This window comes from Sinocyclocheilus anshuiensis, unplaced genomic scaffold (assembly GCF_001515605.1).
Source record: "Sinocyclocheilus anshuiensis isolate Anshui unplaced genomic scaffold, SAMN03320099.WGS_v1.1 scaffold201, whole genome shotgun sequence".
Taxonomy (NCBI): Eukaryota; Metazoa; Chordata; class Actinopteri; order Cypriniformes; family Cyprinidae; genus Sinocyclocheilus; species Sinocyclocheilus anshuiensis.
Window position 1 is genome coordinate 129,563 of NW_015537959.1, and position 25,760 is coordinate 155,322.

General features: G+C 39.1%; 2 protein-coding genes across 3 annotated transcripts in view; both read left to right on the plus strand.

Moving 5' to 3' along the window:
• The window catches only part of LOC107666213 (E3 ubiquitin-protein ligase PDZRN3-like), a 25,650-nt gene extending 14,988 nt beyond the window's left edge, over window positions 1–10,662 (plus strand). The window contains exons 4-5 of one of the 2 annotated variants that reach the window (XR_001631646.1): window positions 9,965–10,228; window positions 10,333–10,662. Coding sequence is in view for 1 of the 2 variants with exons in the window: in XM_016457433.1 (XP_016312919.1) it covers window positions 9,965–9,988 (24 nt within the window). In the remaining variant the exon portion in view is untranslated. Of the gene's footprint in view, window positions 1–9,964 lie in introns of both variants that reach the window. The other variant, XM_016457433.1, reaches the window with a different exon arrangement.
• A 10,637-nt stretch (window positions 10,663–21,299) lies between these two features.
• On the plus strand, window positions 21,300–25,760 carry LOC107666574 (E3 ubiquitin-protein ligase PDZRN3-like). Its single transcript, XM_016457987.1, has 7 exons — window positions 21,300–21,404; window positions 22,228–22,323; window positions 22,502–22,564; window positions 22,657–22,758; window positions 23,001–23,111; window positions 23,231–23,404; window positions 24,048–25,760. Exons 1-7 carry the CDS (start codon window positions 21,300–21,302, stop codon window positions 25,359–25,361), a joined length of 1,965 nt encoding a protein of 654 aa, XP_016313473.1. The 3' UTR covers window positions 25,362–25,760.

A 25,760-nucleotide genomic window follows, 5' to 3' on the forward strand; every position in this document is an offset into this window, starting at 1 on the left:
CGGGAGAAAATCGGATATGTGTCAGATCCGTGTCATATGCATCAGGTTTTAAAGAGACGGCGCTGATTTTAAAGTGAAGCCTGCTGAAGTCTGTCATTGATGTAAATCAAAGAACAAGAGAAATCCTTGGACTGTTCTAGTCACTGATTAAATTTTTTAGCTTGAATAAAGATTAATATGTAGGCTATAGTTTATGCATAGCCTATATAACACAGTTTATGTGAAGATTGTTTTAAAATCAATGAAATTAAAAGTTGCTATATATTTCAGCGCCTATTAAATGTTAAAAATAATAAAAATAATTATAAATAAATATTTATAAATAAATAATATAAAAATAAATTTACTGTAATGTTGAATGGCTATAATTAATGGGTACAACTGAGGGAAAATGCACCAGCAGGACAAATTTAAAACATTGTAAATATGTTTAGTTATTGTAGTAGTAATAACTGCCTGTTTTTGCAAAAATAGTTTTCATAGTTACATTTTATCATGCCACCGGCCATTGGCAGGTGTGGCAAAAAGTTAGTTTTAGGCCCTGCTTATAAGTCTGCGATCTGCCGTAAAGCAAGAAGAAGAAGATGCGTCACGCGCCGGCTGTTGAGAACGCTCTCAGGACAGTTCGGACATTGCGGTGAATCAGAGGTAAAAAAACAATATAAATACTGTTCAGTTTCTTGCACAGACCGATCGTTTCGTGTCTTTACACATCAATGTATCGTCACGAGCCACAGGGTTTAATTTGGTTTTGTTTGTGTATTTTTTTTTTTTGACTCTCAAAGCCGTAATTCCCATTCACTTCCATTATATGACTTACAGACTGCAACGGTTTTAGTTAAAAATCTTCGTTTGTGTTCTACTGAAGAAACAAAGTAACCTACATCTTGGATGCCCTGGGGGTAAGCAGATAAACATCAAATTTTAATTTTTGGGTGAACTATCCCTTTAAGGAAGTATTTAATTTCCTGTTTGTTCTAGAAAAATATTGAATCACTGTGTTTTGCAGCTCTCCTCATGTGTATCCCAAAAGGTGAGTCTTATAAGTCTGTTTTCTGTTACAGAAATGGATTGTGAATGCAGACTCCTGTTCTGCCGTGCAAAGGCAAAAGACCATAACTTCATTTTTGGTCGAAAATGAGTTATTGATATTTTTGAGACATTCAAGACCTCCTTTATCATGTGAATAAGTATCTTGGGTCAGTTTCGTTGTTTTTTTTTCGAGAAAATAATGGGTTATCTTAACAGTAACTCCGAAAAGTCCAGGAGAAACCAAGGCAGAACACCGTATAACACCAGTTCCCCCGCTCTTTGACTTTGTTTTGGAGCGCTCAAAATGAGTTACGGTGCTCTGCCTTTGTTTAGCCATGCGTCAGTATGAAGTTACTGTGCTGGCCTGGAGTTATACGGTATTCTGCCTTTGTTTTACTGTCCATTAAAGCCTGCTGCATTTAAATTACGGTGTAGCTTGTTACTTCATACATCTAATTCGTTTGTCTAAAAAATTGCAAACAGATTGCCATCTTCCAAACTGCTCCATATAACAAAGCACTGTAAACAAGACTAGATAACTTGGCAACAATAATTAATCTTGAAACTTTTTCTTTCTTTTTATAATGCAAATTATTCTTTCAGTGCCAGCCTGTCAGTCTACGGCTGCCCACTTCTGCACGCGCGTGACTCGAATGCCGTGACAGCATAGCATGATCACACAAAATTAGTAGTAACAGTTTGCAATTAAATCTACATCCTACCTTCTCTTGTAACCCGATAAAATCCATGGCAATTAATGTCATTGGAGATGTTTAATCCACAAGCATTCTGAGCATTATTCAATCCACAAATCGTTCTTTTAGTTTAGGCTATTTTCATTCAATTCGATGTAAAAGCAATAGGCTAAGTTTGTCTTGCATCCTTTAACGTTAGTGAACATTGCAAATAAATTGGTTGCAAAAAGGTATCCACTCACGTTTAACATTTTGTCTGGTTGTTACGATCAGAAAAAAAAATTAATAGTCACATTACTGTATGTTATAGCCTATGAGACAGCCCGCGATCACTAGATTTTATACAGGTGTTAATAATGATTTTAAAAAGGGAGATCAACAACCAAATATTGTATATAATGTGGCCGTTGCTGCCTTTTGCCTTGGCGTGACTTCTCACTTTTTGCCGACAATGCAAAGGCAGAGTACAGTAACTTCACAATAGGAGTAAAAATCAACTTTTTTTTTTTTTTTTATGTAGATCATTTTCATTACTAAAACATCTAACTGCCAGATTTCCAGTGTCCTACCTATAATTAATTTGTCTGAACAAATAAAAATCTTTAAACTAATTTTTCTCAGTTTCACACTCTAGCGACTGAGTTAAGGTCTTTTGTAGATTCATACAGGTTAAAGTGACCAGAATTTCCTCTGCATTCACCTCCAGTGAAATGGGACTCTGGTCTTAAGTTCACCCTTGCTTTTCTTGGCATGCTCTGTTCTCTTGTGGAAAGAAGGCTGAACGGCTCTTTTGTACAATTGTTTATTCCCATTGTTCCTTTCAGGCCATTTTAAAACTTGAAAGCGTGTTTAGTCTCAAAGGAAGTACCTTCTCTTGAATTCTGTGAATGTGTGTTATTTTAGGAGCACTGAACTGAAAGGCATGTCTTTGCAAAGCAAACCGCTATAGCTCTCCTCTGCAGGTTATTTCAAGTAATAAAGCCATGTTTTCATGGCTTAATAAAGACATGCAGCACCTCTTTTCCATCTTGGAAGGTCATCTTATTCAAACAGCCAGAAAACAGACCAGACCTGTTTAACTACAGCATTATGTGAATTCACTGGTGTTAACAAATGATGACTGGAGCATAATGCACACACTGTCTGTGTACAGTACATGTTACGTGTACATAGTACATTAAAGGAATGAAAATTCATTATTTACTCCCCATCATGTTGTTCTGAGTTAAATCTGTATGACTTTTTGTTTGTAATCAATTGTGAAGAAAGTGATAGACAAAAAGTGATAGACAGCTACTGAGCTGCAAATTTGCCATTCATGAATCTGAGGATTACGACTTTAGACAGCAACTTGTTTAACCTGATGTTCATTCATTCATGACAGTTACTGTACCACAAAAGGCCTTGTAATTTACATCTTTGTGATTTCAAATAACTTTTTGGATTATAGTCTTATCTAAACAAACCCTAATAAACAAACCCAGGCTCATATGAAAAACGTGCCTGTGGCGACATTTCTGAAATGATATTGCATTGCTTCTTGCTTGTTTCGCAACACTTTTAAAGTGAAATGTCCAATGAGTGGTGCTAAAAGCACATTCAGTTTTATCCGAAAATATGAATGTGAACCTGGCAATGTTTTATTACGCTTTTGTACATATTAAATCATTTCGGAAATGAAATGTCCAGTGAATGCTGCTAAAAGGTAAATGTTTTATCATGTTGAAAAAAATGTACCACCTACACTATACTATACCCTACCATAACCTAACTGATAGTGTTAATAAAAGCAATGAGATAAAAGCACATTTGCTGAAGCAACCATGCCATTTTAGATTGCTTCTACAAGTCTTAGAGCTTTTTTTGTGACTTATGTTTCACAGGATCACTCATATCCGAATGCTCTACATCTCAACTGCTGCTTTTCATTTGCTGAAGATAATATTCCCTTTAACAGAAGTACAATTGGCATTTGAAATGTAGCCTTGATAAACCAGACTGAGAAATGCAAAGAGCAGTGTGTTTTTCGTGTCTGTGGGGTTTGTACTAAAGTGAGGGGTCAGCTGTCAGTGTTTGAACAGGGTTTTTTTTTTTTTTTTAATTTAAAAAAAAAAAGTTGTTTAATTTCCAGAAACATTAATGCTTAATTCTGCAAGGCATGTCGTGTACTATGTTTAAAAGCAGCTGAAGCCCTGGTCCTGGAAGCATAATGTGTTTATTTGTGGTTGCTTTTGTACAAGTTGTCCTAAAAGTGAACAACAAAGTGTCAATGTGGCAAGTGCTTTCATGTCATGATGTTGAAAACAGGATTACAGTTTTGTCTTCTGTGGAAATCCTGAGTGAGTGCAGTGCGACTGTGTTATTATGATAATTGTGTTGATGTGTGGAGAGAGTATCTCATGATGAGGGAGAAAGTCATTGTGTTTGTAAGCAAGAGTAGTTACTGAATCATGATTCATTAGAATAAAAGCAATAAACCACAAGGTTACAATGATTTTTATCACACTTAAGAGTGAAAAGAAATGATCAAATCTGTTCATATTTACACATTCAAGGAGTACATTTATTATGCATTCCCTAGAAAGCAAACCCCTGACCTTGTTGTTGCTAGTGCCATGTGTTACTGTTTGAAATACAGGAACACTACATGGATAGTAATAATGCACAGCCTTTAGTTATATACTTTATTTTTTTCTATAAAATGGCCAGTAGCAGACACCAGTGTTTAATAAACAAAGTCATTTATGAATGATAATAACCAAAATAAGCCATTATTGCACAACTAATATAAAGTTCATTAGCCAAACGTAAATTGATATTGTCTGTATTGCAAGATGACACATCTAAAATGAAATGCACAGTACAGTTCTGTCACATGTATGTTCTGTTCTGTTTTGATTTTGTTCTATAGTTCTCCTTGTTTGACCTAGTTTCCTTTGTTCTTATTTTCCTGCCACTAGTTTGTTTTAATTTGATTAGTGTCTGCACCTTAGGGGTGGACAATATGGCAAAAATATCATCATGACAAAAAAATGACGTAAATTGATGATTTTATCACGATTCGTTGTCATGTTGGTTTTTACTATTTTGCAAGTTGAGCAGTACAGCCAAACTAATTTCCCTATTTTAAAAACAAAGCCTTACAAGGTAACAAAATATAAAATAAAAAAGAATGGCAGACATTTAGGCCAAAGATCTTTGTCATTATTTTATTTTTGTTATTAAAAAACAAGAACAAAGATACACATTACAAATACACATAATATACAAATTAAACAAACAGTGCTTTATTTTTTTGGTACAGTAGGTGTATTTAGCAGTAGCATTCAAGAAATTGAATGAACAAATATAAAAATAAAACACTATATACACTTCACTGTATAAATTATATATTGATTCTTATTAAAGCAACTGTATTAAAGTTCTTCAGTCAAGAGTGATTTTTCTCTTTTTGTTTTGTTGTGTAACCCTAACCCAAAAATGAAAATGGTTATCATTTACTCACTCTCAAGTTGTTTTAAACCTGAATGAATTTCTTTCTTCTGTCGAACATAAGTTATTTTGAAGAATGTGGGTAACCAAACAGTTGCTGGTCCTCAGTGATTTTCATAGTGTTTTTATTTCCTGCTATTAAAGTCAAGACCAGCAACTCTTTGTTTACCCACATTCTTCAAAATATCATCTTTTGTGTTCAGCACAAGAAAGAAATTTATACAGGTTTGGGACAACATGAGAATGAGTAAATAATGGCAGAATTGTAATTTTTGGGTGAACTATCCCTTTAAAGGGGTCATATGATGTTGCTAAAAAGAACATTATTTTGTGTATTTAGTGTAATGAAATGTAATTTATACTGTCTTTTTACGCGTTGCGTTGCATTGCACAGCATAAACATAAAACCATGTCTGCATTTGTGATCGGAGAAATGACAAACAACAAGCCCTACTCTACACTGCTTCACAACGAAACACAGCGTCACACACCGCGGCCTTGAGTGAGCAGAGGCCGGGGGCTAGAGTGAACAGAGGCGGTGGGCTTGCGGCAACCACATGTGACGACCCCGAGCTGGAGTCCGCATCGTCCATGGTGAAAGCTGATCCGGTGATCCACAGCGCAAAGTTGTTGTATTTCCTCAGCAACCAGCACGGATCAGCTCCAGGCATGACAAAGCAGATATCGTCCTCTTTTGGAAGACCAAACAAAGTAGTTTCACTTTCACAACGAATTACACAGTGCCTTCACGACATGGCGGCAGCAACAACAATACTACACCGAAAATAAAAGTTACGCCGCCTTTCTTTGTGTAAACATTTGGGTGCCGTTATGCAAATCTTCCCACATAGCGACGTAGATATGTGGGGGCGTGTTAGAACGAGTCGTTTTAGGTAGGCGTGGCTGACTCTTAACTTTTATAAAGAATATCTCTTTGGATTTGAGACTTTAGTCTTTGCAACTTTACAGATCTTCTTTATGCACCAAGAGCTTGTAACACTCCAAAGAGAAAGGAAAAATTGAAATCGCATGATATGACCCCTTTAATGACAAGCGGCAGAATGTTTACTACAATTAGTCTGCTGTCGCTTTAAGACCTGCACGCATCTAATATACAGGCACGCATCCGTTTTTCTTTCAACTGTTTACTTTCACTTTAGACATAACCAACTGTTTATATGTAAACCTTCACATGTTTTTGACAGTATTAGTGCAATCAGACGCGAAAGATATTTTAGTCCAGGCGCTGTTTGACAGGCTTTTTAGCGTGCACACACTTTAGGTGTATGCTCTAAGAAAAAGCGCAAGTCAAAAGAGCACGCAAATTAAACGTTTAACCGGCAAGGCTTTAAAGCACATGCAAATAATGTACTTAGAATGTGCGCTGTAACACGATACTATGATATTTCTTCAAAAGCAGATAGTGGAGACATTTTAATCATCCACAATCAAAAATGGTGTTATCGCACACCCCTACTGCACCTGTTTGATTGGTTTGTTTCTGTGTATTTAAGTACTGTTTTCTTCTGTTCATTGTCAGTTCTTGTTGCATTTAATCCAGTTGTCTGTTCAGTTCCTGTTTCCAGTTTTGAGTTTGTTTAAACAAAATTAAATTGCTGTGATCCTTAGATCCTCATCTCAACTTTATTTGCAACTGTTTGTTACAGAAGAACTGACTTCAAAATGGATCTAGCAAATAAAACAAACAATATCTAGTAAGTAAAATCCTCCTCCTCTCACAGGGGAACCAGTCACTGGAGAGGCACACACAGGAATTTCCATCTCGTCCCTTGTGAAAATGACTGCCTGTGTGTGCTTTTCCGGACAAGCCTTAATGCCAAACCACGACTGCGCTTGCCCAGAAACGAACCTATAGGGACTTTAATGGAGTATGTGAAGTGGTTACTCCTCTGCAACGGTTCCCCCTTCACCATCTGCGAGAGTGAGGAGGAAGTTAGCGTTCCAGCCACTACCACCAGCCCAGCACCAGCGATGCCTGAGCCCACCACAGATGAGCCACGAGCCAGAGGCAACACCAGAGCCACAGATCTCCCCGGAGCCTCCCTGGATTACTGATGGATTGTGAGGGGATGTCGTGGAGCCCTACCCCCTCAATAATGGCTGATGATGAAGCACTAATTGATTGGGAGAGTGAGTGTTTTCTGCCTGTTTAATTTCCCTGCACCGAGTCCGTTTCACCCAGCACCACAATTTTAGAGTCTGTGTTTCTGCCCTGCCCTGAATGTCCTGTGTCTCCTCTGGTTCTGCCCAACACTGAATCTCCTGTGTCTCTGCTGGTTCAACCCTGTCTGTGTCGTCGATGATGCTCCCACCCAGCCTCCCTCTTCTGCGTCCTTTTCCAAAACCACCCAGTCTTTTCGCTCTGTTTCTGATGGTTCCCTCCAGCTCATCGGTTCTTCCTCTATGTTCCCACCTTTGCAATGTGGAGGAGCCTCAGATCTCTGTCAGTCCTCGGACTCCACCGGGCTCCCTCGTCCCTCCAGCTCCGCCTTGGTCAGTCGTCAACCTGCCTCCACCATGGTCTTTCACTTCTATGGCTATGCCTCATCCCTCCATCCCTTTGACTCTGTCGGGCTCCTCCTTCCCTCCGGCTCCACTTTGGTCCTCATTCCCTCCAGCTCGGCCCAGCCGGCCGAGTCTCAGCCTCGGCCATCCAGACCTTCACCATCACCCCAAGTGATGCTCCGGGTGTGTGTTCACGGTGTGTGTGTTCACTGCTGTGTGTGTGCACTTTGGATGGGATAAATTCAGGGCACTAATTCCGAGTATGGGTCACCATACTTGGCCACATGTCACTTCACTTCACAAGTCTTTGTCTCCTCTGCTCCGCCTGAGTCTCTACTTCCTTTGGCTCAATCTCAGTCTGTCATCTCCCTGGTTTTGCCTGGTAGGGCTCCACCATGGCTCCTCCCTCTCTTGACTCTGTAGTTGGCCTGCGTCCTGGACTTTCTGCTGGCGGCTCCACCTTGGCTTGTCCTGCCTCTGTCTTTGCCCTGACTTCTCCTGCCTTCAGCTCCTCCCTGGCTTCTGTTTCTGTCAGTTCTGCCCTGGTTCTTGCACTCCTCATTTCTGCCTTTTCCTGGCCTGGAAATTAAAACTTTTATTTAGCTATAGTGCATTAATTTGATAAAGTAAAGGTAAAGACATAATGTTACAAAGTATTTCTATTTCAAATAAATACTGTTCTTTTGAACTTTCTATTTATCAAAACGGCCTGAACAAAAATGCATGACTTGACAGCATCAAGACTGGAGTAATGATGCTGAAAATTCAGCTTTACCGTCACAGGAATATTAGGTTATTTTAAATTGTATTTTGATTTTTTTAATTGTAATAATATTTCACAATATTACAATTTGAACAGTAGTGTATGATTAGTAGTGTATAGAATAGAGCAGGGTTCGTAATGCTTTCATATAACAGTCCAGATGGATTAGAATAGAACAACAGAATAGAACAGAAGAGTGAGTCATGGTTTTCCTGAGATGTTCAAAAGAGATGGAGCAGCTTTCAGCACAGTCACAAAAGGTGACTCAGTCCTGACACTGTGTTCTTCCACAAACTGACTCATCTCTCCTCAGTTTACAGGCAGAAATAGAAGATATGACCACAATTAACTACAGCACAGCTGTCCAAAGATGTTATGAATCTCTACATAGCACAGAACTGATAAGGCTCTTTGTTTCTGTAATGAATTTGTTCAATTATACACCAGTGCTACAAATTTCTTGACAAATGTATAATATTGATTCCACACTGGAGGTTCCTGCAATTAAATTATTTTTAGAAGTGTTTAATTTCTGCACCACTTGCATTAGCAAGCGTAATTGCAAAAATAATGACTCATGCCATTGGTTGAGAAAGTACAAGTAAAAAGCCACACTTCACCTTTAAGTTGGCTGTATGCACTGCGGCAGACACTGCAGCTCAGTGATGCACAACCTCAAGCAGAGATTTTCATTAGCCTGATGGAGCACTGAGCCATATGAGAGGATTATATAGACCCTGAGGAACAGCTTAATGATATCTAGATATCAGCATACCCTTTACCGCTGCTTTTACCATGTGCTTCCTTCAGTGTTTGCATACATATTAAGTATGTGCCCAATACATACTGTATGCAGTCACTGATCCGGAAGGAGGGAATGTTGCGTTTTCTTTCCACAGAGAACACCATGTGTCTGGTTGTCATGTGTGTTTGCATGGCTGACAGCCACCAATATTACACCGCGTCTGCCATACTGTCTTCTTCCCTTTCACCAAACTTAACTTGGTGTTTTCATATGTAAATATGTATTTTCACCCTTTTGGATAGGACAGGAAATGATAAGAAGGAGGGAACAGAATCTGTAAAGCTCACATGTTCGATTCAAACTCACATCACCCACATGAGCACCAGAGCTCAATGTATCAGAGCATGTGGGCTAAGCACCGAGTCACAGTTCCAGCTGCTGGTTGAATCTCCAACTACTGCTGAGTCTTCAATTCCATGGCAAGATCATATTTTACTTGTGTTGTGAATGTGAGTTTGCTAAAGGAGACTGAATCCTTTACCCTTAACCTTAAGTCCACCGCATAGGGTGACAAGTGTTCTCCAACGGCTTTGATCTTCAGCTGCGACTTCAGCCTCACCCCATGGAATGTTAAATGCTGGCAGGTCGTCCATGAAAGTCCTTCGGCAGGTGATTTTTTTGGTCATCCTTGTTTTTGTTTGCTTTGTGCAGGCTGACAGAGTATTGCTGTCTTAAGTAGCCGGTGGTTGAGGAGGCGTAAGACGTATCAGACAAAACACAAACGGTGTTCTGTGACGTCACGGAGAGAGGCCGTGCGTCGCCGTGACGGTATACTTCCACGTTCGTAACATGGTCCCAGTGATCTTGAGGATGCGTCGCAGACATCAGAGGTGGAAAACGTCCAACAGGCAGATGCCTTGCCGATGTGACAGATGACATAGCGCTCTGTGCGAGGAGATGACGCTGACAATATAAGTGAAGTTCGCCACTTCTTTAACCTGTTGTCCACTGATGGTAATCGGGACTGTCGAGTTTTGTAACCGATGCAAATAACTTTGGTCTTTTGTCCACTGATTCAGAGTCCAGCACTGGCTGCTTAATTTTCTGGGGCTGTAGTGAGATCTCGTAGGGCAGTTTGGGTCGGGCCGAAAACAACGCTATCATCTGCAAAGTCAAGATCGGCAAGGAGGGGGTTGCCACCTGTCCAGGGTAGGACACGCCGGTCCCAAGCCCGGATGGAGGAGGAGGGTTGGGCGTGGGACCAGCGATCCCACCCCATAAAAACTCCCGCCACTACTGAAATGACAAGAAGTGATCTAAAGACTGTGAATAATCTGAATAATTTACATCTTTCTGTTAATTTGTCCTTGAAGGCTGTTGTCAAAAACAAACATACAGAGCCACCAGTGAAGTCCGGTTCAAATGACTCTTATGAACTGGATCTTTTAATAAATCATTCAAGACCGTTTACAATTAAGATGAATTCTTCACTAAATTAACTCACTAAATCACTCAGAGCAGTTGTTAAATTAGTCTTACTTATGAAATCTGATTGGAAGTTTGTGAAATAAAAATGTAATAAAGTTAATGTTCACATTTCTAGATTAAAATATAATTCAATAGCAATATTAAAATCTAAAAATACAGTTTTTGAGAGAATTCTCTTATGTTCACCAAGAGAGAATTATCTTATGTTCACATCAAGATATTTGATCAAAACTACAATAAAACGGTAATATTGAGAATATTATTATAATAAGTTTTCCTTTTAAATATATTTTAAAATGTAATTTATTACTCCAGTCTTCAGTGTCACATGATACTCCAGAAATCATTCTAAATCATTTCAGCAGCTGATTTGCTGCTCAAGAAACATTTCTTATTATTATTATTATTATTATCAATGATAAAAACGGTTGTGCTGCTTAAAGGGGTCATATGATGCGATTTCAAGTTTTCCTCTCTCTTTGGAGTGTTACAAGCTGATTGTGCATAGATAAGATCCCTGAAGTTGGTCATATGCATCCATCAACTGAGATTCTATTAGATTAATTTGCTTTTCAAGGGTCTCAATCACATTCTTTACTCTTTTAGTAGAATTAACTGTATACTGTTGACAAAACATTTTTTATTTGAATTTTGCCTATGTCCCACCATTGCTTTAAATTTTCAAAACTGCTTTTTTTCTCTCTCCAATATTCCCCCAAAAAATTGAAATTATCACAAAAAACAGCATCCTGCAGCAACTTGACATTTAAATGCCAATATGAAGACTTCTTGGGTAACTTAGACATAATTGTCATAGAGATCAAATGATGATCTGAAAATCCTATAGGACAAATGCAACAATCTGTTACTCGATTACTAAAACATTTTGACACATAAAATCTGTCCAAACATGCAGCACTGACTCTATTATTAAAAGCCTTAACCCATGTGTACTGTCTATCAGTAGGGTGTTTAATTCTCCACACATCCAAGAGTTTAAAATCTTTTATCAGTTTAGACAATGAGCCTGAAGACTGTAAGTGAGGTTCTTCAGTGTTTCGATCTTCAGTAAAATTTACAGTACAGTTCCAGTCCCCCCCAATAACAACATATCCTTCACTAGAACATTTTTTAAGAACCCCACTCAGAATATTAAAGAACTTAAGGAGTTCATGTCCCACCGTTGGAGAATAAATATTTATCAAGAAAAAAACCATTCCTTGGATTTTAGCTTCAACTAAAATAATAAGACCTTTTACTGGTTCCTCTACCTTTACAATAATTACGTCTAAGGATGAGGAAAATAAAATTGCCACCCCTCCACTTAGATTTGTACCACGACTAAGTATTTTATGTCCTTTTCACCACAAATTCCACTCAGATTCATTTACAACATCACTATGCGTTTCTTGTAAGAAACAGCCAAGCGAGATAGTTTTAAAAGGACTAACAAACTTGCCAAATCGTGCCAATTCGCGCTGTAAAACTTCATCAGATACGAATGGTTGGACATTTGAAATTGTAACTTTTGTGGACAGTGCGTAAAGCGGAGAAAGTTGTACCAAAGCCTCATTAATAACGAGACCACTCACTAGTAAACGATTGACTAAATTCTGTTCTTTCAAAAATACCACAACAGCTTTATTCATACGCGACGCAGATAAAATATTTTCAGGACCAATCTGATCCCCAACCACAACAAGCACATCTTCCACTGTGGCATTGCCTTCAGGAGCACACCTGAAACCATTACGAAGCGATAATGATGGCGTCTCGGCGAAAGACGCCATCCTACCACACAACCCCAAAGACAATGCTCTTTCAAATGTACGCTTTCCAAACCATACAATTTTGAGAAAGAGAAAGGAAAAAAAAAAAAAGGAAAGAAGTTTTAGAAACTCTCACCACACAACAGCTCTCACCAACACCACTCTCACCCGACTCCCAGCATGCAACAGAGAGAGAGAGAGAGAGAGAGCGCGAGGGAGAGAGCGCGAGAGAGAGCGAGCGAGCTAGCGAGAGAGAGAGCGTGCGAGAGAGAGAGAGAGAGCGAGAGAGAGAGAGAGAGAGAGAGAGAGAGAGAGAGAGAGAGAGAGGGTCACATCACAGTGGAGTCAGCTGTCTTAACCATGGGTTGTGTACTGCAAACACATACCAGCTTCATCACTGTGTCTGTCACGCGACTCTGTTCCCCTTTCGGGCTCTGTCTTTACATTTATATTGAAAGCTGAAGCTCGCTTAAAAACTGAGAGAACAAGCGAATAGATCTAATTCCCAAATGCTTGGAAGTTGCCTCCACATGCTCAAAGTGAGGCCCAGTTAAAGTCAATAAATGTCCCAAAGTGAAAACCCTGGATTCCCGAAGAGAGGCACTGAAACCTAGTAGGTTACAGCGTGTAGTAACGTCCAGGCAGGCCCCAAGAATCAATGGCTCCAGTAATAACCAGTGGAGAGAAAAAAAGTTCTCAGTCTTACTGACACGAAAAAAACTCCACACTTTGAAGAGATTCTGATAAAAAACAGGCAGTTCTGATAAATCCAACTTAGTAGGATCCATTAAAAAGAGCGATTTATCCAGTCCAAAACCTCCAAGGGTACGCAGAATCGTGCAGCTAACAGCACGCCAGCTACAATCTGTTGAACCATCCAAGAATCTTTGTAAAAAATGTAAACGGAAGGCAGCAATCCTACTTTGTAAATGAATTAAACCTTGTCCACCTTCTTCTTTGGGGAGGTATAAAATACTCCGTGGAACCCAATGTAATTTATCCCAAAAGAAATTCACAAGAATGGCTTGAACTTCAGATAAAAACTGTGAAGAAGGGTCTACACATGCCAATCTATGCCAAAGCGAGGAAGCGACTAAATTGTTGACTATAAGAGTCTGCCCTCTGTAGGACATATTTGGTAGCAACCACTTCCATTTATCCAAGCGACCTTTGACTTTTTCCAACACCCACTCCCAATGTTTCTGTAAAACACTATCATCTCCCAGATAGACTCCTAAATATTTTAAGCCTCCCCTGCCCCAACACAACCCATCAGGAAGACAAGGTATCCCATTAGACCATTGACCTAACAATAAAGCATTACTTTTTTTCCAATTAACCTTAGCAGAAGACAGTATTATAAAATCGTTGATTAAGTTAAGCAAAGACTGCACATCACTTTGTTTACTGATCAACACCACAATATCATCAGCATAAGCTGACAAATGAACATTATTAATACAATTTGGTAAACATAATCCACATACATTTATTCTTATTTTTTGAAGTAGTGGCTCAATAGCCAAAGAATACAACATTCCAGACAAGGAACAACCTTGTCTGACACCCCTAAGAACCCGAAAAGGAGCACATAAGCCACCATTAATTTTCAGTGCACTCTCAACATCACAATAGAGTACTCTGATCATACCTACAAATTTTTTACAAAAACCGAAAGCGGCTAAAGTGTTCCACAAATAAGAATGCTCAACTCGATCGAAGGCCTTCTCCTGATCCAGAGATATCAAGCCACAATCTAAATTTAACAATTTAGAAACATGAAAAATATCTCGAATTAAGGAAACATTATCAAAAATAGATCTACCGGGGATACAATACCTCTGGTCCGGATGGATAACCTGATCCAACACCCCAGCCAGTCTATTAGCCAAAACCTTGGAAAGCAGTTTGTAATCGCTGCAAAGAAGCGAGACAGGGCGCCAGTTCTTAATATCAATAAGGTCCCCTTTTTTTGGAATAAGGGTGATAACCGCCCTCCGGCAACTCAGAGGCAACCTGCCCTCTAACAAGCTGACACCGAGTACCTCAAGCAGATCCTCTCCCAGCTCCGACCAAAAAGCCTTATAGAAGTCAACTGGGAGGCCATCCACTCCTGGTGCCCTCCCAGACTCCATGCTTTGCAGGGCCTTGAAAAGCTCTCCCAGGGTCAACACCCCTGAAAGATCCACATTAGCCTCCTCTGAGACTTCAGGTAAGTTGTCAAAGAAGACACTTTCCACATAACGCCCTGAATCGAGCTCACTTCTATACAGGTTTTGATAAAAAAGAACTGCTCTCCTCCGAATGTCATCAGAATCAGACAACAAAAAACCATTTTCAGAGCGCAGCGCATAAATAAAACGCCTCTGCCCATTCTTTTTTTCCATGCTGAAAAAGTACTTGGATGGTGCATCCATCTGATCTATGCTTTGAAAGCATGAACGGACCAGAGCCCCCTGCGTTTTATACTCCAGTAGATCTGCTAACTGTGCTTTCTTCTTAGAGCAGGCTTCCATATGTCGAATTTCACCAGAAGAATGAGCCAATTTCTGAGATTCAAGTATCTCTTATTCCAAAAGTTCTAAGGACCGAGCCAACTCTTTAGTGACGTTGTGAGTGTACTGTTGCGTAAACTGCTTTATCTGGATCTTACCAAAGTCCCACCACTGTTGTAATGAATGAAAAGAACACTTCATTGTTTTGTACACTTCCCAAAAGGACTTGAATGATTCCTTCAAAAAAATTATCATTTAACAGCTTAGTGGTGTTAAAGTGCCAATATGCACTTTTGGGTTTAATTGAGCTTAGAATAAAATTACAATGCACCATACTGTGATCTGAAAAACTTACTGGTGTAATATAACACCTAATAAAAATGTTGAGATGAAAATTAAAGCTATAAAATCTATCCAGTCTGGCCAAAGATATAACATTATCACGTTTGTGAACCCAAGTGTACTGCCTTTCACTGCCATTTAAAGACCTCCAAATATCACATAATTCATAGTTTTTAATCATATGAATAAGACGGTTACGTGAAGCTAAATGAGGCTCAATATGATTCCTATCTAAATTGAGCTCAGTACAATTGAAATCACCACCTAGAAACAAAAACTCTTCAGGGCAACAGTTTTGTAAGGTCGAACACAGTGTGTCTAAAAAATCTAATCTTTCAACTGGTACAGTTGGAACATACACACATAAAAATAAACACATAATTTTCAAAAACGGCTCGAACTTTTAAGAGCCTACCTTTAACAATTTCATCAACTATGTAAGAAACAGGACTAAAGTTCTTTGCAAATAAAATGGCCACTCCCCCACTGACTGAAGTATTATGACTTAGCACAGCAGTGCCATCAAACTCCCTCACCCAGTCAACAGCATTTTTCACATCACTGTGGGTTTCTTGTAAAAAAGCAACATCAATATTTTTCTGTTTAATTACTTCATATATAGTTGCTCTTTTTCTAATATCTCTTGCACCATTGACATTCAAAGTGGCTAAATGCACTTCACTCATAACTAATAGAAAGTGAAAAAACAAACCATAAAGCAAAGAAAAAATAGCATTTCTGCTCTTAAGGTTAACAAATGTCATTATTCAGGGCAATGTTAAGATTTCTCACAATTTTCTTTAAACGGTAGACTTCCTTGTTTGTGAAAGAACCCTCTGCCATTAGGCCTTTGGCTTTTTCAACAAACTGTTCTAGATCGGGAAAATATTCCTGCACACACACACCTCTTTTATTTTTAGTCGATCTGAGGAATAACTTGATGTCATCAAGCTCATAATTCCGGCCAGCAAACTCACATTGAGAGAGAGACACACTGGAGTCAGAAGACTCGCCATCACTCTCAATATCCTGCTCCTCATCCTTATGCATTTCACTTTTTTTGCTTATTTTAGCATCAAGTACTTTGTCACTTTTCTTCCTTGTTTGAGGTATTTTAAAAACAGATTGCTCATTTTCCATTCTAAGACAGTTATTCACCTCACACATTTCTTGCAGTTGTGCTGAAGTATTTCCTGAAGTTCTATCATTTTGCTCATCACCATTGTCTCTGGAACATTGTGCCACACATGCTGCTAGATCCTTCACACCAGCATCTGTAAGCGTTTCAGCGTGAGCCGAATGTGAGGGCCGATGCGACGAGGCCGATCCAGTCTCAGACTCACTGGATAGACCTGTAGCCGCCACCACCGAGCCTTCCCCCGGGGATATCACCGCAGCTGCACCGGCAACACCAGCCGCATCACCACTTTCAGCATTCTCGCTTACCGCATTCCTTTCATTTACTGCAACTTTGTCAGGACAGTTGCGAATTAAATGGCCAAAATTGTTACAACCAAAACATTTAATCTTTGCAGTGGTGACAAAAACAACATAATCAAATTGAGTGACATGTCCAGATCAGCGTCATCCTTAATGATCATATAAGCGAAACGCCTAAAAGAATCAATATGTCTCAACAGAGGCGACACACTGCTGATTGGGATCTTTTTGATCGGGGAAACCAATTTACCATATCTAGATAATGCCTGAGTTAAAATATCATCGCTCACAAAAGGTGGGACATTTGACAAAGTGACTCGCTCAGCCGGTAGAGAAAGGGGCAGAACAGGGACAAGTTCACCACTGATAACTATGCCGTGCTCAACTATTTCATTAGCTTTATCTATACTGTCAAGAAACACTACATTGGCACCGTTCATTCTTGAGGCGGACAGCACACTCTCATGCCCCATCACCTCTCCAATTGCCAAACAACAATCTTCCACACTCACCGCGGACGCCACCTTTACAGCGTGGCGCCGCATAAGTAAGCTTAACCTCTGCATGCGTGGGGCCGACATGCTTCCTCAATAAAGCGGATGGCACGCGGCCTGAAGAACAACTAGAAACGCACAGTTTAGGATAGACACAGCAAAGAGAGGGAAAAAGCACTCTGCCTACCCACGCTCACACACGCGCAGAGAGAGAGAGAGAGAGAGAGAGAGAGAGAGAGAGAGAGAGAGAGAGAGAGACAGAGAGAGCGTGCACAGCAAATACACAAAATAATGATCTTTAAAAAAAGCATCATATGACCCCTTTAATATTTTTGTGGAAATCATGAAATTCTTTTTTTTTCCCCAGGATTCTTTTATGAATAGAAAGTTCAGCATTTATTTGAAATATAAATCTTTTATCACATTATACATTTATTTACTGTCACTTTTGATCAGTTTAATACATCCTTGATGTATAAAAGTAATAATTTCTTTTTAAAAATAGAAAATCTTACTGGCTGTAATTTTTTTACAGCTTGGAAAGATAGATCATCAAAAGAGCATCAGTAGATACATTAAGAATACTGAAACTTACAAGTAAAGTTGTTTTTATGCTACAATGAAGTCTTATATGTGAAAAGATAATTGAAAAATGGATTCCTCATATCATGAACCATTAAGTTCTGTTCATTTCTGCAGTAATGTGGTCCGAATCAATGAACACATGTTTGTTCCTCAGTAACCTTTACCCTGTCTGTGACATGCCAGATTACATCACAAGCTGGAACCCAAAGGCTGAGCATTCATGTACTTTTGGAGGAATAACCAATAACAACACCCTCTGGTTGCTGTTGTACCGCTGCTGAGCACTCTGACATAACAGGAACTGCTCATTTTATAGCATGAATTTTCCTATCGACATGCTCGTGCCAGTAATTGGAGAAGTGAGCTTTTTAATTGGCCCCCAACAAAGCATTTTCATGACTTGTTTCCGCACATTACAAAACAGCCTCTGTTGCGCCACACCTGAGGAACGTGGTTATTATAATCTTTGGTAATGTGGTGGATGGTTGATTACGGGTTTGAATTGTTTTTATGATTATAAAAACACCGTAGTTGAGGATATAGACAACACTTCACTGAGAGAGGGAGAGATGGCTGCAGTGAATGGGAGGAGGGAACAAGCTCTCACATGCGTGACTTACAGACACAAACACCGACTCACGCTGAAGTTGTGTCTGTAAGCTTCAGGCTCTATAGATACTCTCTCTTTTTATGATTACATTTTGGAGTCGGCGTACTATTTGCTGATGTGTTTCCACCATGGGCTGTAGTCTTTGTACTATACAGCGGTCAGATGAGCACTACAAACTACTACAAGGCAAATGTCAGGTAAAAAAAAAATGCATAGTTGTCAAGTTGTTGTGTTTTGGTTGACTTGTCAGTGTCATTTTGGTTTGTTTATTCCTCATTAATGTACGCTGGGAGTAAAGGCTTCATAGTCTGATTAAATTCTAATTGATTAAGACAATTGAATGAACACATTTCGAATGCCTTTGAGGTTACGCGGTTTGTCTCTGGAGGTTGTTTGCATGCTAAAAAGGCTGCGAAAGGTTATTTTGCCGAAGGAAGGAATGTGTTTTGGAGACCGTGTATGTTTGACAGGGTCATGAGAGGGTCACACTCTACTGAAGAAGAGCGAGAAATGTTTGGCATCTCATCACTATACTTAATGAATGCGTGTTTGTTTGTTTGTTTGTTTATGTGGTTTGGTTTATTATAGATCAGTGACATTCCCACAGTCCTCGTGTAATTAGCTCCCACTGTAATTTAACCTCCAGCTGAACTCCTGTATGGCTGAAAGTGTGAACTGAACTCATTAAAAGACGCTAAAAAAGGAAAATTGATGTTAAATGCAAATATTAAAATACAACAAGCCATAATTGTGCATTTAGAACTGTGAAATAAATAGGCTTATTAACTTCCATCCAATCAAACTCTATTATATTTTAGTGCATCACTTAACAAAAAGTAGCTAAATTAGGGAAATATTAATATTTATACGTTACATTTCAGTGTTTTATTTTATTTTTTTGTATGGTAAGCAACTTTAGTACTGTGTTGCCTGTGTAAAAACAACACATTTTTCAAAGTTGTAAATAAAACCAGGATTATTTGAGAACGTTTGACAATAAAATATTATTTCAATCTTTTTACTTCAAAATTTGATGTTTAATTCAATGTGTTACTTGCTGTTTCTTTGTAATTATTTGTGCAATTTGCTAGCAGTTTCGAAGTAAAAATGTAATTTTTTCCAGACAGTGTATTTCATACATTTACTTTTCTAAACAATTTTTGGCCTACGTTTTATACATTGTATGAAGGAGAGAAGTGGGCAAAATACAGAATGTCATGCTTTTCAATGAAAAGATGGAAATAAAGTTTGTTTATTTGATTAATTCATCAATCAGAAAAAGATCTGAATTGGTTATCAAACTAGCTGAATCACTACATACAGAATTTGTCTTGCTTTAATGCAACTTTAAAAGTGGCTGTAGTCAGGCAAAGGATGTCTCGTTGAATTAAACTCAAGTATATGCAGTGAATGTTTTGCCCTGTGTGCCAAACGGCATTCGAGAAACAGTGTGAGTGAGTGAATTTAAAGTAGTTTGTCAGTTCACACATGAATGGGCACACCGACAAAGTTCCCATGTGTGTTATTGCGACTGCAAGATTCCAGAACAGACAGCAGATTGAGTCGAGGTCCCTGAGGACATTAGCTTTGAGATTTGAGTCTTACAGCGCTTTGATAAATGAAGTTCTCTCCCATTAGCTTACTGGCAAATAGCCATTTCCTTGTGTAATTCAAAAGCTTTTACACACCCTGTTGGACTTCAATCGATAAATGAAATCTCACTAACTGTGATAATGTTAAAACCGAACTTCCGAACATAAATATCTCGGTGAATTAGTCCTTCACATTCAGGACTGGCTTTGCAATGTTTAGCCAAATTAACTGTTTTTAGGTCAAAAAGTCAGTCTTTCGTATGACAACATTTGCCTGGAGTCTTTCGTTCTTGGTCACTAAATCATTAACTTGTATCTTGCAGGTTCTGTTCTTATGTGTCCATATGTTTTTCTCATTCCAGTCAGCTAGAAATATAAGCCTATTAACTGAATTAACAGAGTCAAATGGATGGCATTAGACCTGCTTTGTCTTTCTGTACCGTACACCTGTTTGTGTTTGTTTGTTTTTATATTCCGATTTATACCAGAGGATTTTTATTATACGTTTTTTTTTTTTTTTTAAGTTTGTTAAATGCATAAAACAATCCTCAGTTGTCCCACCTGCTGTACATTATCTGGAATGCTGAATCCCCTCCTCAGAAATCAGCAGGTTTTTGGATTTTGACCTCACATCTGGTTTTAGGGTTAATGTACAGCGAGCCACACATTGCACTCAAGTTCGGTATATATTATAGAGTTGGGATGACAATGCATACAATTAAAGTGGCATTTTAAGTGCATTCTTGAAAATCTCTGCTCAGTCTGCATTTCATAGAAGTATATAAGGGTTTTGTTCCTTACATTATGTACATGCAGATCTGCAGGCCGTTGAAGACTACTGTATAATGTGAAGTGAACCTTGCAAAAGCAGAGCTCATGTAGAATGCAAACTGGTAGAGCATGATACAAGCAATGTCAAGGTCATGGGTTCGAATCCCAGAGAAAATGCATACAGGCATCCTTTGGATTAAATTAATATACACATATATAAAACTCATCAAAAATCCTTATTCAGGATAGTATATTTTAAAGATAATTTTGTACAATCCAAATACGCTTTACAAATATTTATTGGAAAAGGTTTAAACAATATTTTCATGCTTGTTCAATGAACCATAAACAATTATTGCACATGCACCTGCGGAAAAGTCAATAAGACACTAACGGTTTACAGGCGGCAGGCAATCAAGATCATAGTTAATATAACTTATGACATTAAAGCAGACGAAAGATGACCAGAGTCCCTGATCACCTGTGTGAACATGCCATAGTCCTGCAGCAGGGATGCTTGAGGACTGCAGATGTGCCCAGAGAAATACACTGCAGTGTCCCTAATGTAAGAGGCCTAAGACAGTGCAACAGGAAGGACAGCTGATCGTCCCTGCAGTGGCAAACCACGTGTAACCCTGTGTCCCCCCAGACATGTTTGAGAATTTGCAAGTGCCTTGGTGGAAGAGTGGAGTAACATCTTACAGCAAGAACTGGCAAATCTGGCTCAGTCCATGATAAAGCAGCTACCCCCCAGTTGTTCAGGGACTTGGTATTCCTTTTCTGTTTGTTAAATATCTGTGAAACTTGTTCAGGTTATGGCTCAGTTTAATCTTTATCTGTTTGTTAAATCTGTGAAACTTGTTCAGGTTATGGCTCAGTTTAATCTTTTTATGTTAATACAACTATTTACATGTTAACAAATGTAAACATGTTAACATTAAAATAATTAAATGTGATAGCACACAAACTGACCCACAAAAGAAGTTAACTTACAATATCACTAACAAGGTTTCAATATACTGTTGTTAGTAAAAGTTAATGTGGACTTTTTGCCAAGGTTGTAAAAGAGCGTCCAGTACTATGTATTATTACTCTGAAAACCTTGTCCCACGTGTCTCCTTTTTTTAATCATTCAAACTTTTTTTTTTTTTTTTCTGTAGGTAAATGGAAGAACCCTTTCTGTCGCCACCCATGATCAAGCAGTAGAGGCTTTCCAAAAATATTTTCCCAAGACCACTTTAATTGCACATGGATTTATCATGCAAATGAATCATCATCTAAAGTGCAGCAAGCACTACAAATGAGACTGGCTTTGGCTTATGTCTTACGTTAACAATTACTAAAATGCTTAATCTTTGTCATCAAAATCAATTACCTGTGTTTTATAGGAGGTGGATCTGCAGAGGAAAACCACTCAGGATAAGCTTGGCCTGAAGTTATGTTACAAGACGGATGACGAGAAGTCTGCCATTTATATTAACGAGGTAGGGTTCTACAGTGGGAATTTCTCAAGACAGTAATTGTTCAGGCAGTTTTTCCAACAATTACAACTTTGATTTAGTGTGTGTGTGCGTATCAGACTTGCTTAGTGCAGCTTTAGGTATTCCAGTGTACTCACACCTCAAATGTTAAGGCTAAATACACTGTTCTTACCCTGTTTAGATTGATCCAGAAGGAATTGCTGCAAAAGATGGCAGAGTTCAGGAAGGAGACCAAATTATCCAGGTAGAATTTATTCCATTGGGTTTTTTTTTTTTAATCTATTTTGGCTAAAACCTAAAACAAAGCTTATTGTATTTATTCTTTACATGCTGAAGATCAATGGAATGGACAGCCAGAGCCATGAGGCGGCAGTGACACTTCTGACCAAGGTGGAGAGTAAGAATGTGACCCTTCTAGTGGCTCGACCAGAAAGTCAGGTCTGCTAACTGTTCTGTGCACTTGCAGATAAAGATTTTGGTAAATTACATTTGATTAATGTCAGGGTTTTCCAATCCAGCTCCTGTAGGACCACCTTTCTGCAGAGTTTAGCTCAAACCCAATTTAAACACACCTCAACTAACAGGACCAAAATTGTACATGAAGGTGGCCCTTCTGTAGCAGGTTTGGACACTCGTGATTTAAGTTAAAGAATTACATTGCATTTTGGTATGGGTTGCAGGATGTTGGCTGGTTGGAGGAGGATAGATACAACTTAGATGACTTGCACATGGGCACACTGGAGCAGCAACATCACAAGGTCAAGGAGTTCACTGCAAGTATGCTGCAGCAGGCAAGTTAATAAGGGTCAAGTCAACAGTGAATTGCTCACTTCATCCAATTAAAAGGTACTATCCTCACTATAAAAGTGATTTGCAAGCTATTAAAATTTCTACCCACTCAATTTAACAGAGCACAAATGAAGAAGATGGAGGAACTACAGATACGGCTACTTTACTATCCAACCAGCATGAGAAAGACAGCGGTGTAGGCCGCACAGATGAAAGCACTCGGAATGATGAAAGCTCAGAGCAGGACATCTTGGGGGATGACCAGAATTCCCTCTGTGACACTCTCCCAGAAAACCACAAGAAGGGTACTGCGCAGGACGGCACAAAAGACTTGCAAGACTCTTAAACCAACCCAAGGAATGGACAACAGTACTCAGACCAACATTACGCTGAAAACCTTGCAACAAATAGAGACTTTGGCCAACTTACCATCACCTTCAACACCACGTATGGCTTTGCTGGACAGTTTCTGTTCACCCTCACAGTAAGTGCTAATCAGTGTTTAAGCATTTCTTTCACCAACTGTATCATAAAAACTTCATTTTTAATTTTCATTTTAAAATTAGATTTTCTGTGAATGGGGCTTCAGTTAATGCTAATTTTTCATTGTATTTAAGGTATCAAATGGAAAGACGTGACTCACCTTACCCCTCAGACTTTCAGTACCATGACGGAGTACAGAAAGACATTGAGAGTGGAGGACTGGAATATGAGGTATTGTGTTTGCATAGATAGACTGTATTCACTCACTCTTACTGAACAATGCACGTTCAAATCATGTTTAATCTTTAAACATTTAATCTTAATTGTGATTTCATATACAGTGGGTACGGAAAGTATTCAGACCCCCTTAAATTTTTCAGTCTTTGTTATATTGCAGCCATTTGCTAAAATCATTTAAGTTAATTTTTTTTTCCTGTGACACTCTCCCAGAAAACCACAAGAAGTACAACAATAATCCGGACACTGTTGAAAGTGGGGACATGCACTTAAGTAATGACTCCTTCCTTTCAGTTGACAATGGAGACAGTGGAAACTTCCTTGGTATACCTGGCACGGCATGTGAACGTTTCCGGAAACTGCTTGAACTGAAATCTCTGGTGAATGGTAACAGTCTTCAGGGATTTCTGGAGCATGATGCCACACTATTTGGAAAGCGGGTTAGTGTAGACTGTGATGATCAAGAGATTCAGATGCTTAATGAGGAGTTACTGAACATTGAGCTTGAGTGCCTGAGTATCATACAAGCACACAGGCTTCAGGCCGAAGTTGGTGATCTGCAAGCCAAAAATCCTAGTACCGAGCACTTTATTGAGCAAGTCCATCAGGACCTCATCAATAACCACGTGGACAATGAAGGCTCTACTAGTGCTTACAACACTGGAGAGAGCTGCTGGAGCTTACATCCTGCTCTGGAGTCAGATTCTCCTGACTCCCAAAGGATGGTTGCTGGAGACAAGGGTAAAGGTTCTCCCATGCATAGACGCAACTCAACAGCAGGATGCTCCAAACATCACCTCTCTCCCATTCAAGAGATCAGCCCCACCAAGAGTTTACCTGGAGATCCAGAGGTCATAAATCAGGGGAAAAGAAAGCAGAGTAAGAAAAAGAACCCAAGGAAGAGTCTTTTGATTTCCTTGCGTCATTCCTCATACAAGAACGCCTACATCCCAGCTCATGCACAACATTATCAAAGCTACATGCAACTTATCCAGCAGAAGTCAGCTGTAGAATATGCCCAGAGTCAAGTCAGCTTAGCCAGCCTGTGCAAGAATGCAGAAACCACCCCCACTGAGTCCAGGCCCAAGATGGGGTGGAAGGTAAAGATCTGTAGCGATGGAACAAGATACATCACCAAAAGGCCTATCAGGGACCAGCTTCTGAAGGAGCGAGCTTTGCGCATTCGAGAAGAACGCTGCAGCGCAACTACAGATGACGATGCAGCAAGCGAACTAAAACTGGGTCGATACTGGAACAAGGAGGAGCGCAAACAGCATGCAGCACGAGCCAAAGAACAGCGTCAGAGGCGGGAACTCATGAAGCAGTGTTGCATAGAGAGCAAAGAACAAGCAGGAGCAATGGACAACAAGGAGCCTGATATTATCCAGCTTAGCCGTAAAAAGATGATGAAGAGGAGGAACAAGAAGATATTTGACAACTGGATGACCATTCAGGAGCTGCTGACACATGGCACAATGTCCACAGACGATAAAAGACTATATAATTCCTTTCTTTCTGTGACTACAGTATAAGGGATTGCTTGGTTTAGGGCACTTTACTAGTTTACTGTGTAAAACTGTGTGAGGGTTGGTGTGGAAAATCTAGCCTCATTTAAGGAGGTGGGTCATTCATGGACTTAAGTATGAAAATTTACAGAGATTTGTGAGACACAACAGTTGGAGTACATAACATTGATGATGAATTCAAACAAACTACAGATTTCACATCTTAATACTTTATAGAACTTGAGGGTGCACTAACATTGCAGTTTGTACTGAAATATTTTATTGAGCAACTCATATTTTAATGTAAGAGCAGATGGAAATTTATTTTATGTGAAATTCTAGCTCTTATTTGCAGTTACTGCCCATTACTTGCATATCACCCACTTATTAAATGTAATCACTAACAGTTTTAGGTTTCACTTAAAC